General features: G+C 37.5%; 1 protein-coding gene across 1 annotated transcript; it reads right to left on the bottom strand.

Moving 5' to 3' along the window:
• Positions 1–1,167: 1,167 nt before the first annotated feature.
• Positions 1,168–15,574, bottom strand: MMP7 (matrix metallopeptidase 7; the record flags this gene model as incomplete). Its single annotated transcript, XM_082660059.1, has 6 exons — positions 1,168–1,196; positions 3,367–3,528; positions 10,807–10,935; positions 12,488–12,636; positions 12,722–12,948; positions 15,458–15,574. The coding sequence occupies 6 exons, from the start codon at positions 15,572–15,574 to the stop codon at positions 1,168–1,170; spliced, it is 813 nt and encodes a 270-aa protein (XP_082516185.1).
• Positions 15,575–16,546: the final 972 nt, after the last annotated feature.

Here is a 16,546-nt window from a genome sequence, read left to right as displayed (position 1 = left end):
AATTATTTATCCCTCTATTTGTAGAGAAAACCATGCATGGGTGCAGGGAGTATGGAGGAGGAACGGCTGAAATGGAAAAGCCTTTGCCAGCTCTGTGTCCTGCTAAAGGATTAAGCCCCGCATAGAGAGTGTTTTTACCACAGAAATACAGTAGCGAGTCTCTGTGCATGGAGAAGGAGAGCTACTTGAACCTCAGGAAATGAGTGTCTGAGGGAAGTCAGAAGGACTGGGGTTTAGAGATTTGAGGATTAGGGAGAGATGTGGTAGGAGGTTGGAACCTGCAGAGGTAGGTGGCCAGTGGGAAATTCCTGATGCTGGGATGGGTAAAGGATTTGAAGGGTGAGGATAATATCTAATTTGAGTTTAGTTCAATTTCATTGTCCTTGTGCAGTGTAAAATCTCACCGTTGATGCAAATCTTCAGCAGTGTCAACAATCTGACAAAAGCCTTGTAGGACTGGTTTGGAGAAAGTAAAAGAGAAGAGAGTGAGATTGATATTTGGGTTTTGATGGGGCAGAGGAAAGGGAACACAGAGCAGCTGTGGTCGGAGAGATGCCATGAAGTCAGTTCAGGGGCAGGAACTTGGTGCCAGAAGGGACTATGAGAATGTAAATCCCTGGGAATTCACACACATTTTGTGGGAAGATTTGGACTTCCCAGAATACTCAGAGTGAGGGATTGGACCAAAGGATGAGAGGAACTTAAGGTACCTTTGGGTTATACTATCTTGGTTTATACTATACTGTACTGTACTGCACTATACTATACTATACTATACTATACTATACTATACCTTACCCAACTAGTGATAGGGTGAGGTGCAGCTGAAGTCCCAAAATAATGTGGTGGGGTTATTTAATTCTTTTTTCTGGTCTTAATCTTAGCATATCTTCTCTTGCCACAGAAACAGTATTTCCAAATAGAAATTATTTTACCATGGAATAAAAATTTTATTTATCTATGTATTTAACATTTATTGACATCCACCAAGTGCATGTTGCTTGAGGATAGTCATAGATGAGGGGGAGAGAGATGTACGAAAACCAACCACAATACAAGGATGGAGGCAGCAAGGGGTAAATGGAGTGCAGCAACAGTGTTCTTTAATTCTGGTTGGGAACAACTATATAGAATCCAATGAATGAATGTGTGTTCTCCCTGAAGTTTCTAATTTTTTCTTGAATCATTTCTCTTTCCTGTGAAGAGACAAAATAAGAACATTCTGACAACGTATAAAACATATTAAAAAATCCTAAGACTATAAAAACACAAGAAATGTCACAGTATGTACAGTCCATCATTCACCCAGCCCAGTTTCTGTGCCTGGGACAACAGTTCTGAAGAACAACCTCCAAAGGCTAAAAAGGCAACACTGTATGGAGTGTAGTCCCTGGGTGGTCAGATATCTTTGCACCCTGTCTTTTCACTCTGTCATTTTACCAGCCATGTGATCTTGTGTAAGTTATTACTTAGCTTCTCTTCATGTTAGATTACCAGCCTGTAAAATGAGGACAGTAACAACTCATTGGATTGTTGAATTAAATAAGCTATTGCACATGAAATGCCTGGTACACTATAAAAACTTGATGCATTTTAGCTATTATTTTTATTATTCTGAAAGGAACGTTGGGAATTTTATATCCATGAGTTTAACCACATTCTTTTGAATTTATATTTTCTGCTCACATCACTTATTGTATTAATAAACTACCTACATTAAAAACCTATGTAATTAAATCTTACTTTCATTTGTCCAGAAGCTACCTCTTTCCAACTTTGACTAGAGGCACTTCACTGTCTAATACTTAAGGATTTAATGCACTAATCCATCTTCTTTATGTTAAATCTAATCAGTCTGCCGAAGAACGTTTTTCAGGCCCTTTCTAATTTTCTTAAGGTTCAAAGATAGTTATACATGCCATAGAGTATTCTGTAAGTTCCATAGTTTTATATAAGGGGAGGTACTATTTTCTGTTTTGTTGGTGTTGACTTTACCAACAATTGTCAGTGTTTCGTGAACTTTTTTGGACAGCAGCAGCTCCTTAAGTCAGAACTTTGTGGTACAGTTAATGGTATTTTCCAAAACGTGTTCTCTGAAATGCTATTCTGAGAGGGCTCAATGGGTGTGCCACAAAAAGGATTATAATTTGGGAAGCACTGAGTTAAATGACAGTTTGTTAGATCATTTTTAACATCCTCTGCATTTTAAATACAGTAGGTAGTGGTTTTTGAACTTGTTTCTCCAAAGCATCTTTTTTTGGGGAATTGTTTGGTAGGATCAGTGTTCTGGGAACACAGTTTGGGAGATGCTGATTGATAGTAAGTTATAGGTTCAACGGATAGCTTAAATCCATTATCCTACAGGAGTAATTTCCCCCTGAGGACATTACATTATTTATTATGTGGAAGCACTTTCATTGCTCTTCTAAACATTCAGAGACTCTTATGTTATCTTTCTGCCGAATATTCTTATCATCCTGGTAATTTGCCGGAAAGGTTTAATTATATCTGTGTACTTAAAGATATCATTCTGTATGTATTTTCTTTTCCAAATTGCTTTTAGAAGCATACTAAGTAGTGATAGGCTGAAATATGAAGTAGAAAGAATGTGAAATCATGCAGCCCTGGCTTGGAATCTTTGTTCAAGAATTCAGCAGCTTCTTGTCCTTGGACGATTTATTTAGCTTCTTTGACTCTTACTATTCTCATCTTTATCTAGAGACATGGCTTTTTATCCTTGTCCTTTGATTCCTTTCTCACATTACTCTTTTTGACTTGATCAAGCAAATACAAATCAGTTTATTCTTTTAAATTGAATTTGAAACTTGATTAAAACAAAAAAGTGTAGATTGGGACATGGTATATTCATACCCATCATGACCAGCAATAATAAGAAGTCACTGTCTATGGTTAACCCATTTCCCTATGCATATATACAGGCAGGAAAAATTGGGTAACTTTTAAGGACCTAGGGCCAAACCCTTGGGAGCAGGAAGCTACGGGGGAAGGTGTTATGTTCCTCTGTCCGTCCCTATGGGGGAGGCTCCCTAAAGTATTTGAACCAAGCAAGAAAGAAGAGTGAGTGGCAGCTTATAAAAAACGTTTGAGAGCATCATTTTCATGATTTCACCAAATGATACTATATTACTTAAAACTTAAAATCAATATCCTCATAGTATAAAATAGCATGATTAAATTTCAAGTATCTAATGTCTCAAATTTCTCCCCTCAATAGGCTTTTAGATATAAAAGTTCCAGTGTGTTTTTCCAAGTAAATACCTATTTCCCAGTCTTTCTCATTCAAGCCTACCCAAAGGAGGCAATGTCTTAAGGAGACATTGGAAATATGGAAATCATAAATATTACCATATAATTTCTGAATTCCATTGATATCATCCTGTGAAAGTTTGAAATTCTTGTAATCGCCTTCTCCATAAGTTGGATACATCACAGCATTAGGATCAGATGAATGATCCAGACCCAAGGAATGGCCAAGTTCATGAGTTGCAGTATACAGGAAATTAACTCCTGCAACAAAAGAGACATACAGTAACTGTAAAAAATAACTATATATATAATAAAATCAAAATAGATAATAATAAAAATAAAATAACTATAAAATACCTAACCATTTAAATTCTCCATAGTTAGCTTATTTGTTTCCAGGCCTTCACAAGGGCGGAAGGTTTAGAAGAGGAATCAGAATAGTAGTTCTTTCCTCAATACATAAGGCAAGTGCTAACAGCCATGAAAGGGGAAATCAACAGTAACACAGTCATAGTAGGGGACTTAAACAACTCACTTTCACCAATGGACAGATCATCCAAAATGAAAATAAATAAGGAAACACAAGCTTTAAATGATACATTAAACAAGATGTACTTAATTGATATTTACAGGACATTCCATCCAAAAAAACCAGAATACACTTTCTTCTCAAGTGCTCCTGGAACATTCTCTAGGATAGATCATATCTTGGGTCACAAATCAAGCCTTGGTAAATTTAAGAAAATTGAAATCATATCAAGTATCTTTTCCAACCACAACATTATGAGACTAGATATCAATTACAGGAAAAAATCTGTAAAAAATACAAACACATGGAGGCTAAAAAATATACTACTAAATAACCAAGAGATCACTGAAGAAATAAAAGAGGAAATAAATAAAATACCTAGAAACATATGAAAATGAAAACATGATGACCCAAAACCTATGGGATGCAGCAAAAGCAGTTCTAAGAGGGAAGTTTATAGCAATACAATCCTACCTCAAGAAACAAGAAACATCTCAAATCAACAACCTAACCTTACACCTAAAGCAATTAGAGAAAGAAAGAACAAAAAAAAACCTGAAAGTCAGCAGAAGGAAAGAAATCATAAAGATCAGATCAGAAATAAATGAAAAAGAAATGAAGGAAACAATAGCAAAGATCAATAAAAATAAAAGCTGGATTTTTCAGAGATAAACAAAATTGATAAACCATGAGCCAGACTCATCAAGACAAAAGGGAAGACTCAAATCAACAGAATTAGAAATGAAACAGGAGAAGTAACAACTGACACTGCAGAAATACAAAAGATCATGAGAGATTACTACAAGCAACTATATGCCAATACAATGGACAACCTGGAAGAAATGGACAAATTCTTAGAAAAGCACAACCTTATGAAACTGAACCAGGAAGAAATAGAAAATATAAACAGACCAATCACAAGCACTGATATTGAAATTATGATTAAAAACCTTCCAACAAACAAAAGCTCAGGACAGATGGCTTCAAAGGCAAAGTCTATCAAACATTTAAAGAAGAGCTAACACCTATCCTTCTCAAACTCTTCCAAAATATAGCAGAGGGAGGAACACTCCCAAACACACTCTAAGAGGCCACCATCACCCTGATACCAAAACCAGACAAAGATGTCACAAAAAAAGAAAACTACAAGCCAATATCACTGATGAACATAGATGCAAAAATCCTCAACAAAATACTAGCAAACAGAATCCAACAGCACATTAAAAGGATCATACACCATGATCGAGTGGGGTTTAGCCCAGGAATGCAAGGATTCTTCAGTATACTCAAATCAGTCAGTGAGATACACCATATTAACAAACTGAAGAATAAAAACCATATGATCATCTCAATAGATGCAGAAAAAGCTTTTGACAAAATTCAACACCCATTTATGATAAAAACCCTCCAGAAAGTAGTCATAGAGGGAACTTGTGTCAACATAATAAAGGCCATATATGACAAACCCACAGCCAACATCGTTCTCAATGGTGAAAAACTGAACCCATTTACACTAAGATGAGGAAGAAGATAAGGTTGCCCACCCTCACCACTATTATTCAACATAGTTTTGGAAGTTTTAGCCACAGCAATCAGAGAAGAAAAAGAAATAAAAAGAATCCAAATCAGAAAAGAAGTAAAGCTGTCACTGTTTGCAGATGACATAATACTATACATAGAGAATCCTAACGATGCTACCAGAAAACTACTAATGCTAATCAATGAATGTGGTAGAGTAGCAAGATACAAAATTAATGCACAGAAATCTCTTGCATTCCTATATGCTAATGACGAAAAATCTGAAAGAGAAATTGAGGAAACACTCCCATTTACCGCTGCAACAAAAAGAATAAAGTATCTAGGAATAAAACTACCTGAGGAGACAAAAGACCTGTATGCATAAAACTATAGGACTCTTATGAAAGAAATGAAAGAGGATACAAGCAGATGGAGGGATATACCATGTTCTTGGATTGGAAGAATCAACATTGTGAAAATGACTATACTACCAAAAGCAATCTACAGATTCAACGCAATCCCTATCAAATTACCAATGGCATTTTTCACAGAACTAGAACAAATAATTTCACATTTGTACAGAAGCACAAAAGACCCTGAATAGCCAAAGCAATATTGAGAAAGAAAAATAGAGCTGGAGAAATCAGGCTCCCTGACTTCAGACTACAGTACAAAGCTACAGTAATCAAGACAGTATGGTACTGACACAAAAACAGAAATATAGACCAATGGGACAGGATAGAAAGCCCAGAGATAAACCCATGCACCTATGGTCACCTTATCTTTGACAAAGGAGGTAATATACAATGGAGAAAAGACAGCCTCTTCAATAAGTGGTGCTGGGAAAACTGGACAACTACATGTAAAAGAATGAAATTAGAACACTCCATAACACCATACACAAAAATAAACTCCAAATGGATTAAAGACCTAAATGTAAGGCCAGAAACTATAAAACTCTTAGAGGAAAACATAGGCAGAACACTCTATGACATAAATCACAGCAAGATCCTTTTTGACCCACCTCCTAGAGAAATGGAAATAAAAACGAAAATAAACAAATGGGACCTAATGAAACTTAAAAGCTTTTGCACACACAGCAAAGGAAACCATAAACAAGACCAAAAGACAACCCTCAGAATGGGAGAAAATATTTGCAAATGAAGCAACTGACAAAAGATTAATCTCCAAAATATACAAGCAGCTCATGCAGTTCAATATCAAAAAATCAAACAACCCAGTCCAAAAATGGGCAGAAGACCTAAAAAGACATTTCTCTAAACAAGATATACAGATTGCCAACAAACACATGAAAAGATGTTCAACATCACTAATCATTAGAGAAATGCAAATCAAAACTACAATGAGGTATCACCTCACACCAGTCAGAATGGCCATCATCAAAATATCTAGAAGCAATAAATGCAGGGGGGGAGTGAGGAGAAAAGGGAACCCTCTTGCACTGTTGGTGGGAATGTAAATTGGTACAGCCACTATGGAGGTTCCTTAAACAACTAAAAATAGAACTAGCATACGACTCAGCAATCCCACTGCCAGGCATATACCCAGAGAGAGCCATAATTCAAAAAGAGCCATGTACCCAATATTCATTGCAGCACTATTTACAGTAGCCAGGAAGCAACCTAAGTGTCCATCGACAGATGAATAGGTAAAAAGATGTGGCACTTATATACAATGGAATATTACTCAGCCATAAAAAGAAACGAAATTGAGTTATTTGTAGCGAGGTGGATGGACCTACATTCTGTCATACAGAATGAAATAAGTCAGAAAGAGAAAAACAAGTACCGTATGCTAACACATATATATGGAATCTTAAAAAAAAAAAAAAGGGTTCTGAAGAACCTCAGAGTAGGACAGGAATAAAGATGCAGACATAGAGAATGGACTTGAGGACATGGGGAGGGGCAAGGGTAAGCTGGGATGAAGTGAGAGAGTGGCATGGACATATATACCCTACCAAATGTAAAATAGAGAGCTATTGGAAAGCAGCCACACAGAACAGGGAGATCAGCTTGGTGCTTTTTAACCACCTAGAGGGGTGAGATAGGTAGGGTAGGAGGGAGACGCAAGAAGGAGGAGTTATGGTGTTATATGTATACGTATAGCTGATTCACTTTGTTATGCAGCAGAAACTAGCACACCACTGTAAAGCAATTATACTCCAATAAAGATGTTAAAAAAATGCAGATGTGGTACATTTATATGATGGAATACTACTCAGCCATAGAAAATAATGAAATAATGCCATTAGCAGCAACATGGATGGACCTGAGATATCATACTAAGTGAAATAAGAAAAAGACAAATGCCATCTGACATCACTTATATGTGGAATCTAAAATATGACACAAATGAACATATCTATGAAACAAAAACAGACTCACAGACATTGAGAGCAGACACATGGTTGCCAAGTGGGGGTGTGGGAGGGAAGGATTGGGAGTTTGGGATTAGCAGATGCAAACCATTATATATAGAATGGATAAACAACAAGTTCCTACTGTAAAGCACAGGGAACTCTATTCAATATCCTGTGATAAACCATAATGGAAAAGTATATGAAAAAGTATATGTGTATAACTGAATGACTTTGCAGTACAGCAGAAATTAACACAACACTAAATCAACTATACTTCAATAAAGTTTTAAAAAAAAGAATAGTAGTGCTTTAATCTCATCACTTTTTTTTAATATAATGTATTTCTGCCTATTCGCTTCTTATGTAATCACTCAGATACCAGTATTCAGTAGAGGAAAGCAAAGGCATCTAAGTATTGTATAAAGACCTGGTTTTGAAACCCAGCTCTGCTACTTACTAGCTGGACAACTTTGGACAAATTAATGGGTATTTCTGAGTCTCAGTTCCTCATCTGTTAAATGGAGATAGTAATTCCTACCTTGTCGATTTGTCATAATGAGTTTCCCAATATCTGGAAAATAATAATGGCTATTCAATAAATGATAGTGACTTTGAATAGCAGGAGAGAGAAAGTTGGCTTTGAGAAAGCACGACCATAAGGCAGGAACTCCAGGCGATGCTGGGATTTGCTTTTGATTTGTTAAAGTGTATTATGTATGTGCTCTCTCTCCCTCAGACTCATAGAAAGGCTTTGCAAATAAGGGGGAAGGTGTGAATGTGTTTGAGTGGCCAGAGTTCCAATTGTGGTGCATTAGATTGAAGGAAGCTGTCTTTAGCTTACCTTGAGTGGGAAGAAGGAAGAATGAAAAAGGTATGCAAGATGTGAAACGGAAGCAGTGTCATAATTTTACATAGGTTAGATTTTCATGGCAAGGCATCACTGTAGTGGTGAATTCCCATTGCCAAACACGAGTACTCATTTCACTTTCAGGGCCAGTAACCAGTAGCCACTTTTTAAAAAATGTACAGTGGAGAAAGGACAGCCTCTTCAATAAGTGGTGCTGGGAAAACTGGACAGGTACATGTAAAAGTATGAGATTAGGTCACTCCCTAACACCATACACAAAAATAAGCTCAAAATGGATTAAAGACCTAAATGTAAGGCCAGAAACTATCAAGCTCTTAGAGGAAAACAGGCAGAACACTCTATGACATAAATCACAGCAAGATCCTTTTTGACCCACCTCCTAGAGAAATGGAAATAAAAACAAAAATAAACAAATGGGACCTAATGAAACTTAAAAGCTTTTGCACAGCAAAGGAAACCATAAACAAGACCAAAAGACAACCCTCAGAATGGGAGAAAATATTTGCAAATGAAGCAACTGACAAAGGATTAATCTCCAAAATTTACAAGCAGCTCATGCAGCTCAATAACAAAAAAACAAACAACCCAAACCAAAAATGGGCAGAAGACCTAAATCGACATTTCTCCAAAGAAGATATACAGACTGCCAACAAACACATGAAAGAATGCTCAACATCATTAATCATTAGAGAAACGCAAATTGAAACTACAATGAGATATCATCTCACACCAGTCAGAATGGCCATCAACAAAAAATCTGGAAACAATAAATGCTGGAGAGGGTGTGGAAGAAAGGAACACTCTTGCACTGCTGGTGGGAATGTGAATTAGTACAGCCACTATGGAGAACAGTATGGAGGTTCCTTAAAAAACTACAAATAGAACTACCATATGACCCAGCAATCCCACTACTGGGCATATACCCTGAGAAAACCATAATTCAAAAAGAGTCATGTACCAAAATGTTCATTGCAGCTCTATTTACAATAGCCTGGAGATGGAAACAACCTAAGTGTCCATCATCGGATGAATGGATAAAGAAGATGTGGCACGTATATACAATGGAATATTAGCCATAAAAAGAAACGAAATTGAGCTATTTGTAATGAGGTGGATGGACCTAGAGTCTGTCATACAGAGTGAAGTAAGTCAGAAAGAGAAATACAAATACCGTATGCTAACACATATATATGGAATTTAAGAAAAAAAAATGTCATGAAGAACCTAGGGGTAAGACAGGGATAAAGACACAGACCTACTAGAGAATGGACTTGAGGATATGGGGAGGGAGAAGGGTAAACTGTGACAAAGTGAGAGAGTTGCATGGACATATATACACTCCCAAACGTAAAATAGCTAGTTAGTGGGAAGCAGCCCCATAGCACAGGGAGATCAGCCTGATGCTTTGTGACCACCTAGTGGGGTGGGATAGGGAGGGTGGGAAGGAGGGAGACGCAAGAAGGGAGAGATATGGGGACATATGTATATGTATAACTGATTCACTTTGTTATAAAGCAGAAACTAACACACCATTGTAAAGCAATTATACTCCAATAAAGATGTTAAAAAAAAAAAAAAAAAGCATTGTCTCCAGTTAGGGTTATTTATCTAGAGCTTCTCTTCATTAGTTTTCTGTTTTGTCTATGATCTTCTACTTTGTAAAGTGATGAATATGATAGGCTGGGTTATGGTGTGGGTTCTTTCTGAAAAACAGTGAATAATATCAGAACTGTATATACTTCTCAAGTATCATAGTCTCTGCTCCTCTTTCACCTTCAATTAAAAAACTTATTTTGGGGATATATATAGAAGGGCTATAATTTATTGAATTATTAATATATACCAAGCACTGTGCTAAGCACTGCATAAGCATTATCTCATTTAATTCCAACAGCAATCCTGTGAGGTAGGAATTATTTATAGTCCCATTTCATAGATAAGGAAACTGAGGCTCAGAGAAGTTAAATAACTTGCCCAAAGACACAAAATGAGTAATTGGTAGAGGTAAAGCAAATTGAACCCAACATTTTTTGACTCTGTAGCCTGAGTATCTATCTTCTATATATGGAGCATTATGAGCATATTAAATGCAATAATGCATTTAAAGCACAAAGGTGGCAGTTAGCAAGTGCTCAATAACTATTATTAATTGCTTTCAATTGTCAAATTAAAGATAGTTAAGTATAAAAAGTTCAGGATTTTAAAAAGGATATGTAGTGGAAGAGATTTGGGATGCTGTACCTATACTGCTAGCATCAGTCCAGCGTTCATCCTCATCAAAGTGAGCATCTCCTCCCAGGCCTGGCCCAGGTGGAAAGGCATGAGCCAGTGTGTTTCCTGGCCCATCAAATGGGTCGGGGTCCCCGTGAGCTGAAAGAAAAAGTGGTAATTGCCTTTAGTGACTGAATTTATCTCCAGTCATTTCATCTTTTAGTTTATAGTACATGATTATTGAGGTTAGAAAGATTAGCCCCAAGCAGTCAGCTGCATACACAGGGTGGTTTGGGTGTTTATTTGTCACAGGGACTTTTTCTTTCACAGAACCACTGCTCATCCCTGATAACCACCACATGTTGAAAGCTTACTGATATGGACTTTAAATACATTCACATCCTACTTATGGTGGCATCTAAGTGTTATGTTTGATCATTTTCCTTAGCTGGATGGTGGCAGAGTGCACAATGAGTTTGAGTACTGGATTCAGCAGATAACTGCATACCATTTAATATACGTTTTCTTAAAAACCCAGCTTTTTCTTTGCGGATGTAGTAGACAGTCCCTTGAAGAACTGTGCTCAAGGTGTCTTAAAATAGATTTTGATAGTGCTTTTATTTGTGATGCAGAGACATTTATTTTCAAATTGGTGTCAGGCCATATCCAGTTTATCCAGTTCTTGAAAAACATGGAGTGCCATGATCAGTGCTTTTCTGTAAGGTTTTCTTCAGTCTTGTTAATATTGTGGTTGAAGCTCAAATTTCGGCTAAATTCACAGCACCCAGGAAGTTTAACATTAAAGCAGGCCAAAAAGACCAACATTTTCCTCTAAATTTGCACCATGAAACACCAGCAATTAATAGCAGTTCATGTATATGGGTTATATCTCCTTAAGCCCTTTAATATGAAAGTTCTCTATTTTCTACTTTTTACTACATGAAGGGTGTTGGCAATAAGCCACAGGGACTGTTCACTTCTTGGAGACCACTTAAGGCCTTTGGAAGTTGTAACCTCTTCTTTTGGTTTAATGTTGATGTTAGTTAGATATATTTTAAACTGTCCCATAAATATATATGTGTATCATGATTCATGTTACAAAACAGAGGTTGGCAAACATTTTCTGTGAAGGACCAGATTTGTGGGCTTGAAGACCTCTGTCGGAATTGCTAAAGTCTGCCATTGTAGCCCCAAAGCACTCATAGACAATAGGTAATTGAAGGACCATGGCTGTGTTCTAATAACTATTTACAGATTTGGCTCATGGGCCATAGTTTGCCATCTTCTGCTATAAAAAGTGGCTCGAGGGCTTTCCTGGTGGCGCAGTGGTTGAGAGTCCGCCTGCCGATGCAGGGGACACGGGTTCGTGCCCCGGTCCGGGAAGATCCCACATTCCGCAGAGCGGCTGGGCCCGTGAGCCATGGCCGCTGAGCCTGCGCGTCCGGAGCCTGTGCTCCGCAACGGGAGAGGCCACAACAGTGAGAGGCCCGCGTACCGCAAAAAAAAAAAAAAAAAAAAAAGTGGCTCGAAGTTAATGGACTAGAAAAAGTGTAAGAACATTGATCTTTAATGAGATGATCTATCTATCTATCTATCATCTATCATCTATCTATATCTCTTTAAAGATTTTTAAATCCCAGAAAGAGGAGGGCACTGATATAAATAACAAGCAAAATAGCACACAGGATCAGCCTGCAGGAATCTTCCTTACCTCCTCTTGCAAAGCCAATCATGATATCAGCAATTCCCCAGCTAACTCTCTTGAAGCTCAGTGGGATCTCTTTGCTCCACACGTTGAAGGCCTTTGCCACTAATTGATTCACTATGACATGTGGTAAGTCTCGAGTATATGACACGATCCTGGTAGAAAACAAGAAAACAATGTTTGACCTTTTAGGAAATAGGCTTTACTGTTTTTGCTAAAATGAGCCAAAGCAAAACTAACCTGTAGGTGACCACTTTGGAAGTCCATTTTGGGCGATCTGGGAATAGGGAATATTCTGCAACATCCGGCACTCCACATCTGGGCTTCCGCATGATTTCTATAATGTGGGAGCTTAATGTTCCAGTTATAGGCAGGCGAAAAAATTTTTGCATCTGCTTGAGTTTGACTTCTAAACTATTGGGGTCCCTTATTTTTGAATCAGATGGATAAAATCTTTTCAGATAGTCCTATTGGAAAGAGAGTAATTGATCTATAATTCTTGTTTATTGTCTTCTTTTAGCTCAGAAGTCTGCACATCTTTGCTTCTGACTCCTGTGGACCCAAATAGTAGTGTGAAGGCAGAATACTTACATAGTAAACAAGTAAAACAAGAGTGCATTAATGAAAAGAAAACTTAATATTGATGATGAAGCACTGCCATTTCATTTCATGAGCAAAGGAGTCCCTCCATTTTTCTTTTATCCCATTAAACGTTTTGAAGAGAAACACACTGTATACTTTATAAAACATAGACTTGTTTGTAATAGCCAATCAGGAAGAGTGCCCAGTGTGCCCTCAAGGGGCACAGCTGAGACCTCCCCTTGGCATCAGAGACCCTATGGGGAGATCCAAAGTCACCCAGCCCTTTCTAAAATTCTCTGGAGATCAGATCCCAGCTGAGGTTAAAGGTCTTAATATTTTAGTCCTGGGAAAGGTTATTATGACATTATTTCGTTTTATATACGTATTCTCCAGGTGAAGAAATCAGAACTCTTAGTAACTAAATGATTTGCCCTGGGGTCACATGTTAAGTTAGTAGCAGAACTGGCTCTGAGTTTCTTGACTGCCAGGCCAGTGCTCTTTCCATGGCTAACTCCTTAATAAAACCCTCTTTGTGAGACTGCAGGATAAAGCAGGTCTCTCAGGTGTATTCCATGGGCAATTGGGTCCCTGGGAATTTCTTAAAGGACACTAGTGAATGGGTATGAGGATGGCAGTCCAGCAGCCTAAATAGGAAAAAATAGAAAGTGAATGAAATAACAACAGCAGCAAAGGACTTTTATTAAACACTTAGTAGTGCCAGGGACTATAACAGGAGCTTTACATTACTTATCTCATTTAAACCTCATAACCACCCTGTGAAGTAAGGTATGGCATTATTTTCCTATTTCACATTTGAAGAATCATGGCTCAGGAGAGTGAAATAAGTTGCACGAGGTCACCCCATGAGTAACCAAAGGAGCTGGTATTTGAACTTGTGTTCTGATTCCAAAGCCCATTTCATCAGAAAAATGTATAGTGTTATATAATGTGTGATAATATCTTTGAAATGATTTAAACATTGGCTCACTCATTTGCAATCTAATTTGGAGTAGGTGGTAATGTTTACTTGTCTGAGAACCGCTTAGGAGTATGCACTTTATATAAGTAAACTTAGCAATATTGTGCTCTGTCTTCCTGTTACCAACGACTGTATTTCATTCAATACAACAAACACTTATTGTTCACCCATGACAATTAGCAATTAATCCCTGATTTGGAAACAAATACCTCATTTTTTTCCCTTCCAGAGCTACAGGCTTTACAAAGACACCCTTTGTAAGAAATCTCTCTGCATCCTTAAGATGAATTTTCCTGCCTTCCTTTAAACCTAGAGAACCTCCCTCTGGTTTATTGGCAACGTGCACCATGGGTAAAGGGACTCAATACTCTTGCAAGTGTACTCCTTCTGTAGAGTCCATTAGGTGGACCCATATGAAATTGCTCCTTTGGAGAAAAAAAAACCTGTCAAATATCACTGATTTCATATGGTTCAGTCCAATGTATTAGATGGACTTTTAAAAAGTCGAAGTTAGTGTGAAATAAAACAACTTTTCTTATGCTTAAGGCTTAAATTTATAAACAATACTTAGGAGTAGATGTCCCATTATTTTACCAGGTAATAATTACTTACACTTATTAGACTACTTATTAAGTAGTATATTGGAAAGAACATGATTTTTGAACCAGAACTTGTCCTTGATTCTTATCTCTACAGTTAGTAAGTATGTGAATTAACCTTACTTTCGTTTCTTCTTTTTCCCAGGATAGAGCTAAGGATTCAATGACACAATATATATGAAGTACTTTATAATCTGCAATTGTTACATACATGATAATTGGTATTGTTACCACTTCCTTTATGCTCTAGAATAATCCTGTGAGGTATAAAACACAGTATTATTGTCTCTATTAGATATATGAGAAAACAAAGTCAGAAGTTCATGCCTTGCCCATCATCATTGGCTTGTCAGTGGAAGGACTGCAACTTATACCCTCATTTTTTCTTTTCAAGTCTCTCCATCACAAGCAGTCCTCATCTTAAGAGGCAACACTTTGCTCATTATGAGAAAAATTTCAAGTTACAATAAATAATAGTAGCAATAAGGACTTCAGTTTATTGAATATGTCTCAGGTACTCTGTAAAGTGCTTCACAACACCCCCATTTGGTTGATATCATTATATTATCCAACTTCCAAATTAGAAAACTGAAGCTCAGAGAAGTTTAATAACATTCCTGTGTTCATCTACACAGTTGAGTGGAGGAGATGGAACTTGAATCCACTTTGGGAAGGCTCCAAAGCTTGCTCTTAACAGCTACTTGATTAAAACATATATTACCTATATAATCAGAAAGATTATTAAAATTGAAAAACATACTTCCTAATGCTGATGGTGAGCCTGTGGAGGCCCAGGTGAGTGGGCCAGTGACATACCTGAGCCTGTTCCCACGGCAGCTCACTCATGCCTCCTGCCTTCTGGGGAAGCTGCAGGGCCAGGGTGCCAGGCAGCACACTCACAGCGTACAGCACGGTCAGCACGGCCAGCTGCATAGCTGCTGTCCAGAGATGATTGCTCTCGGACTTACGGTTGGTTTGGTGTTTTCTGCCACAGGCTGGAGAAATTTATATAGCTTCTCAGACTTGAATGTGGAAATAGGTGACGCATTTGAGTGTTTTCTTTCTTTTTAGTGTCTACAGAACTTTGAAAGTATTATCTTTTATTAATGACAATGAGGAAGTATTACGTTTTTATTGGCAGGAAGCACACAATGTGTTTGTTTTTCAAAGGATTTTTCTCCCACCTGTCTTCTGTATAAATTTGACCCATGAAATTTTAAATTTAACACACTTTATTTGCCAGAATCAAATTGCTACTTAGACATGTCTTCTCAGTTTAAAAATTTGGGGAGCATTATTCAGGACATATTTTATCTTAACATAATTTTTAAAAAATTTGAAATGCATGGAAAAGTACGTAAAAGATACAAATACTCAAATCACTATTAAGCAAACATTTTGTAACAGTCTCCAAAGTCATAGAGGGGAATGATGGGAGGAGTGGCAAGTGGAAATGCTCTGCTGTGATTGGGTCGGTGGCCATCGTAAAGCCTGTGCTCCACTCCCTCACCTTCCAGGTACATTAGTGGAGCCCTGAGAATTCCCTCTTCAAGTCTCCCTTTAATCAGATTATTTCTTTTCTTAGTGGTCAACATCACTTGAATTCCTCTTGAATTACATGAAAAAATATTAAACAAAAAAAAACTTCAGGCATGGGCTTGCCTGTTCATCTACCATACTTACCATGCTTCACATTCTGTAGTTGCAGGTTTCTCCAAAGCTGGCCTTCAACTTGGAAATCACTTTCTCCACTCTTTCTCTTCCAATCACCCTGACACTGGCTGCTGACCAGCCACCACTTGGGCTAGTTTGGTCCTCAGCACACATAATGGTTATGCTACATATAGCAATTAAAGACCCATGACCTAGAGATTCTAGTCCATTTACTTCAATTTTCCTGAAGAT

The sequence above is a fragment of the Grampus griseus genome (genome assembly GCF_964374135.1).
Source record: "Grampus griseus genome assembly, chromosome: 8".
Classification (NCBI taxonomy): domain Eukaryota; kingdom Metazoa; phylum Chordata; class Mammalia; order Artiodactyla; family Delphinidae; genus Grampus; species Grampus griseus.
The sequence above is the reverse complement of the archived record's forward strand: the minus strand, read 5'-3'. Positions and strand labels throughout refer to the sequence as shown.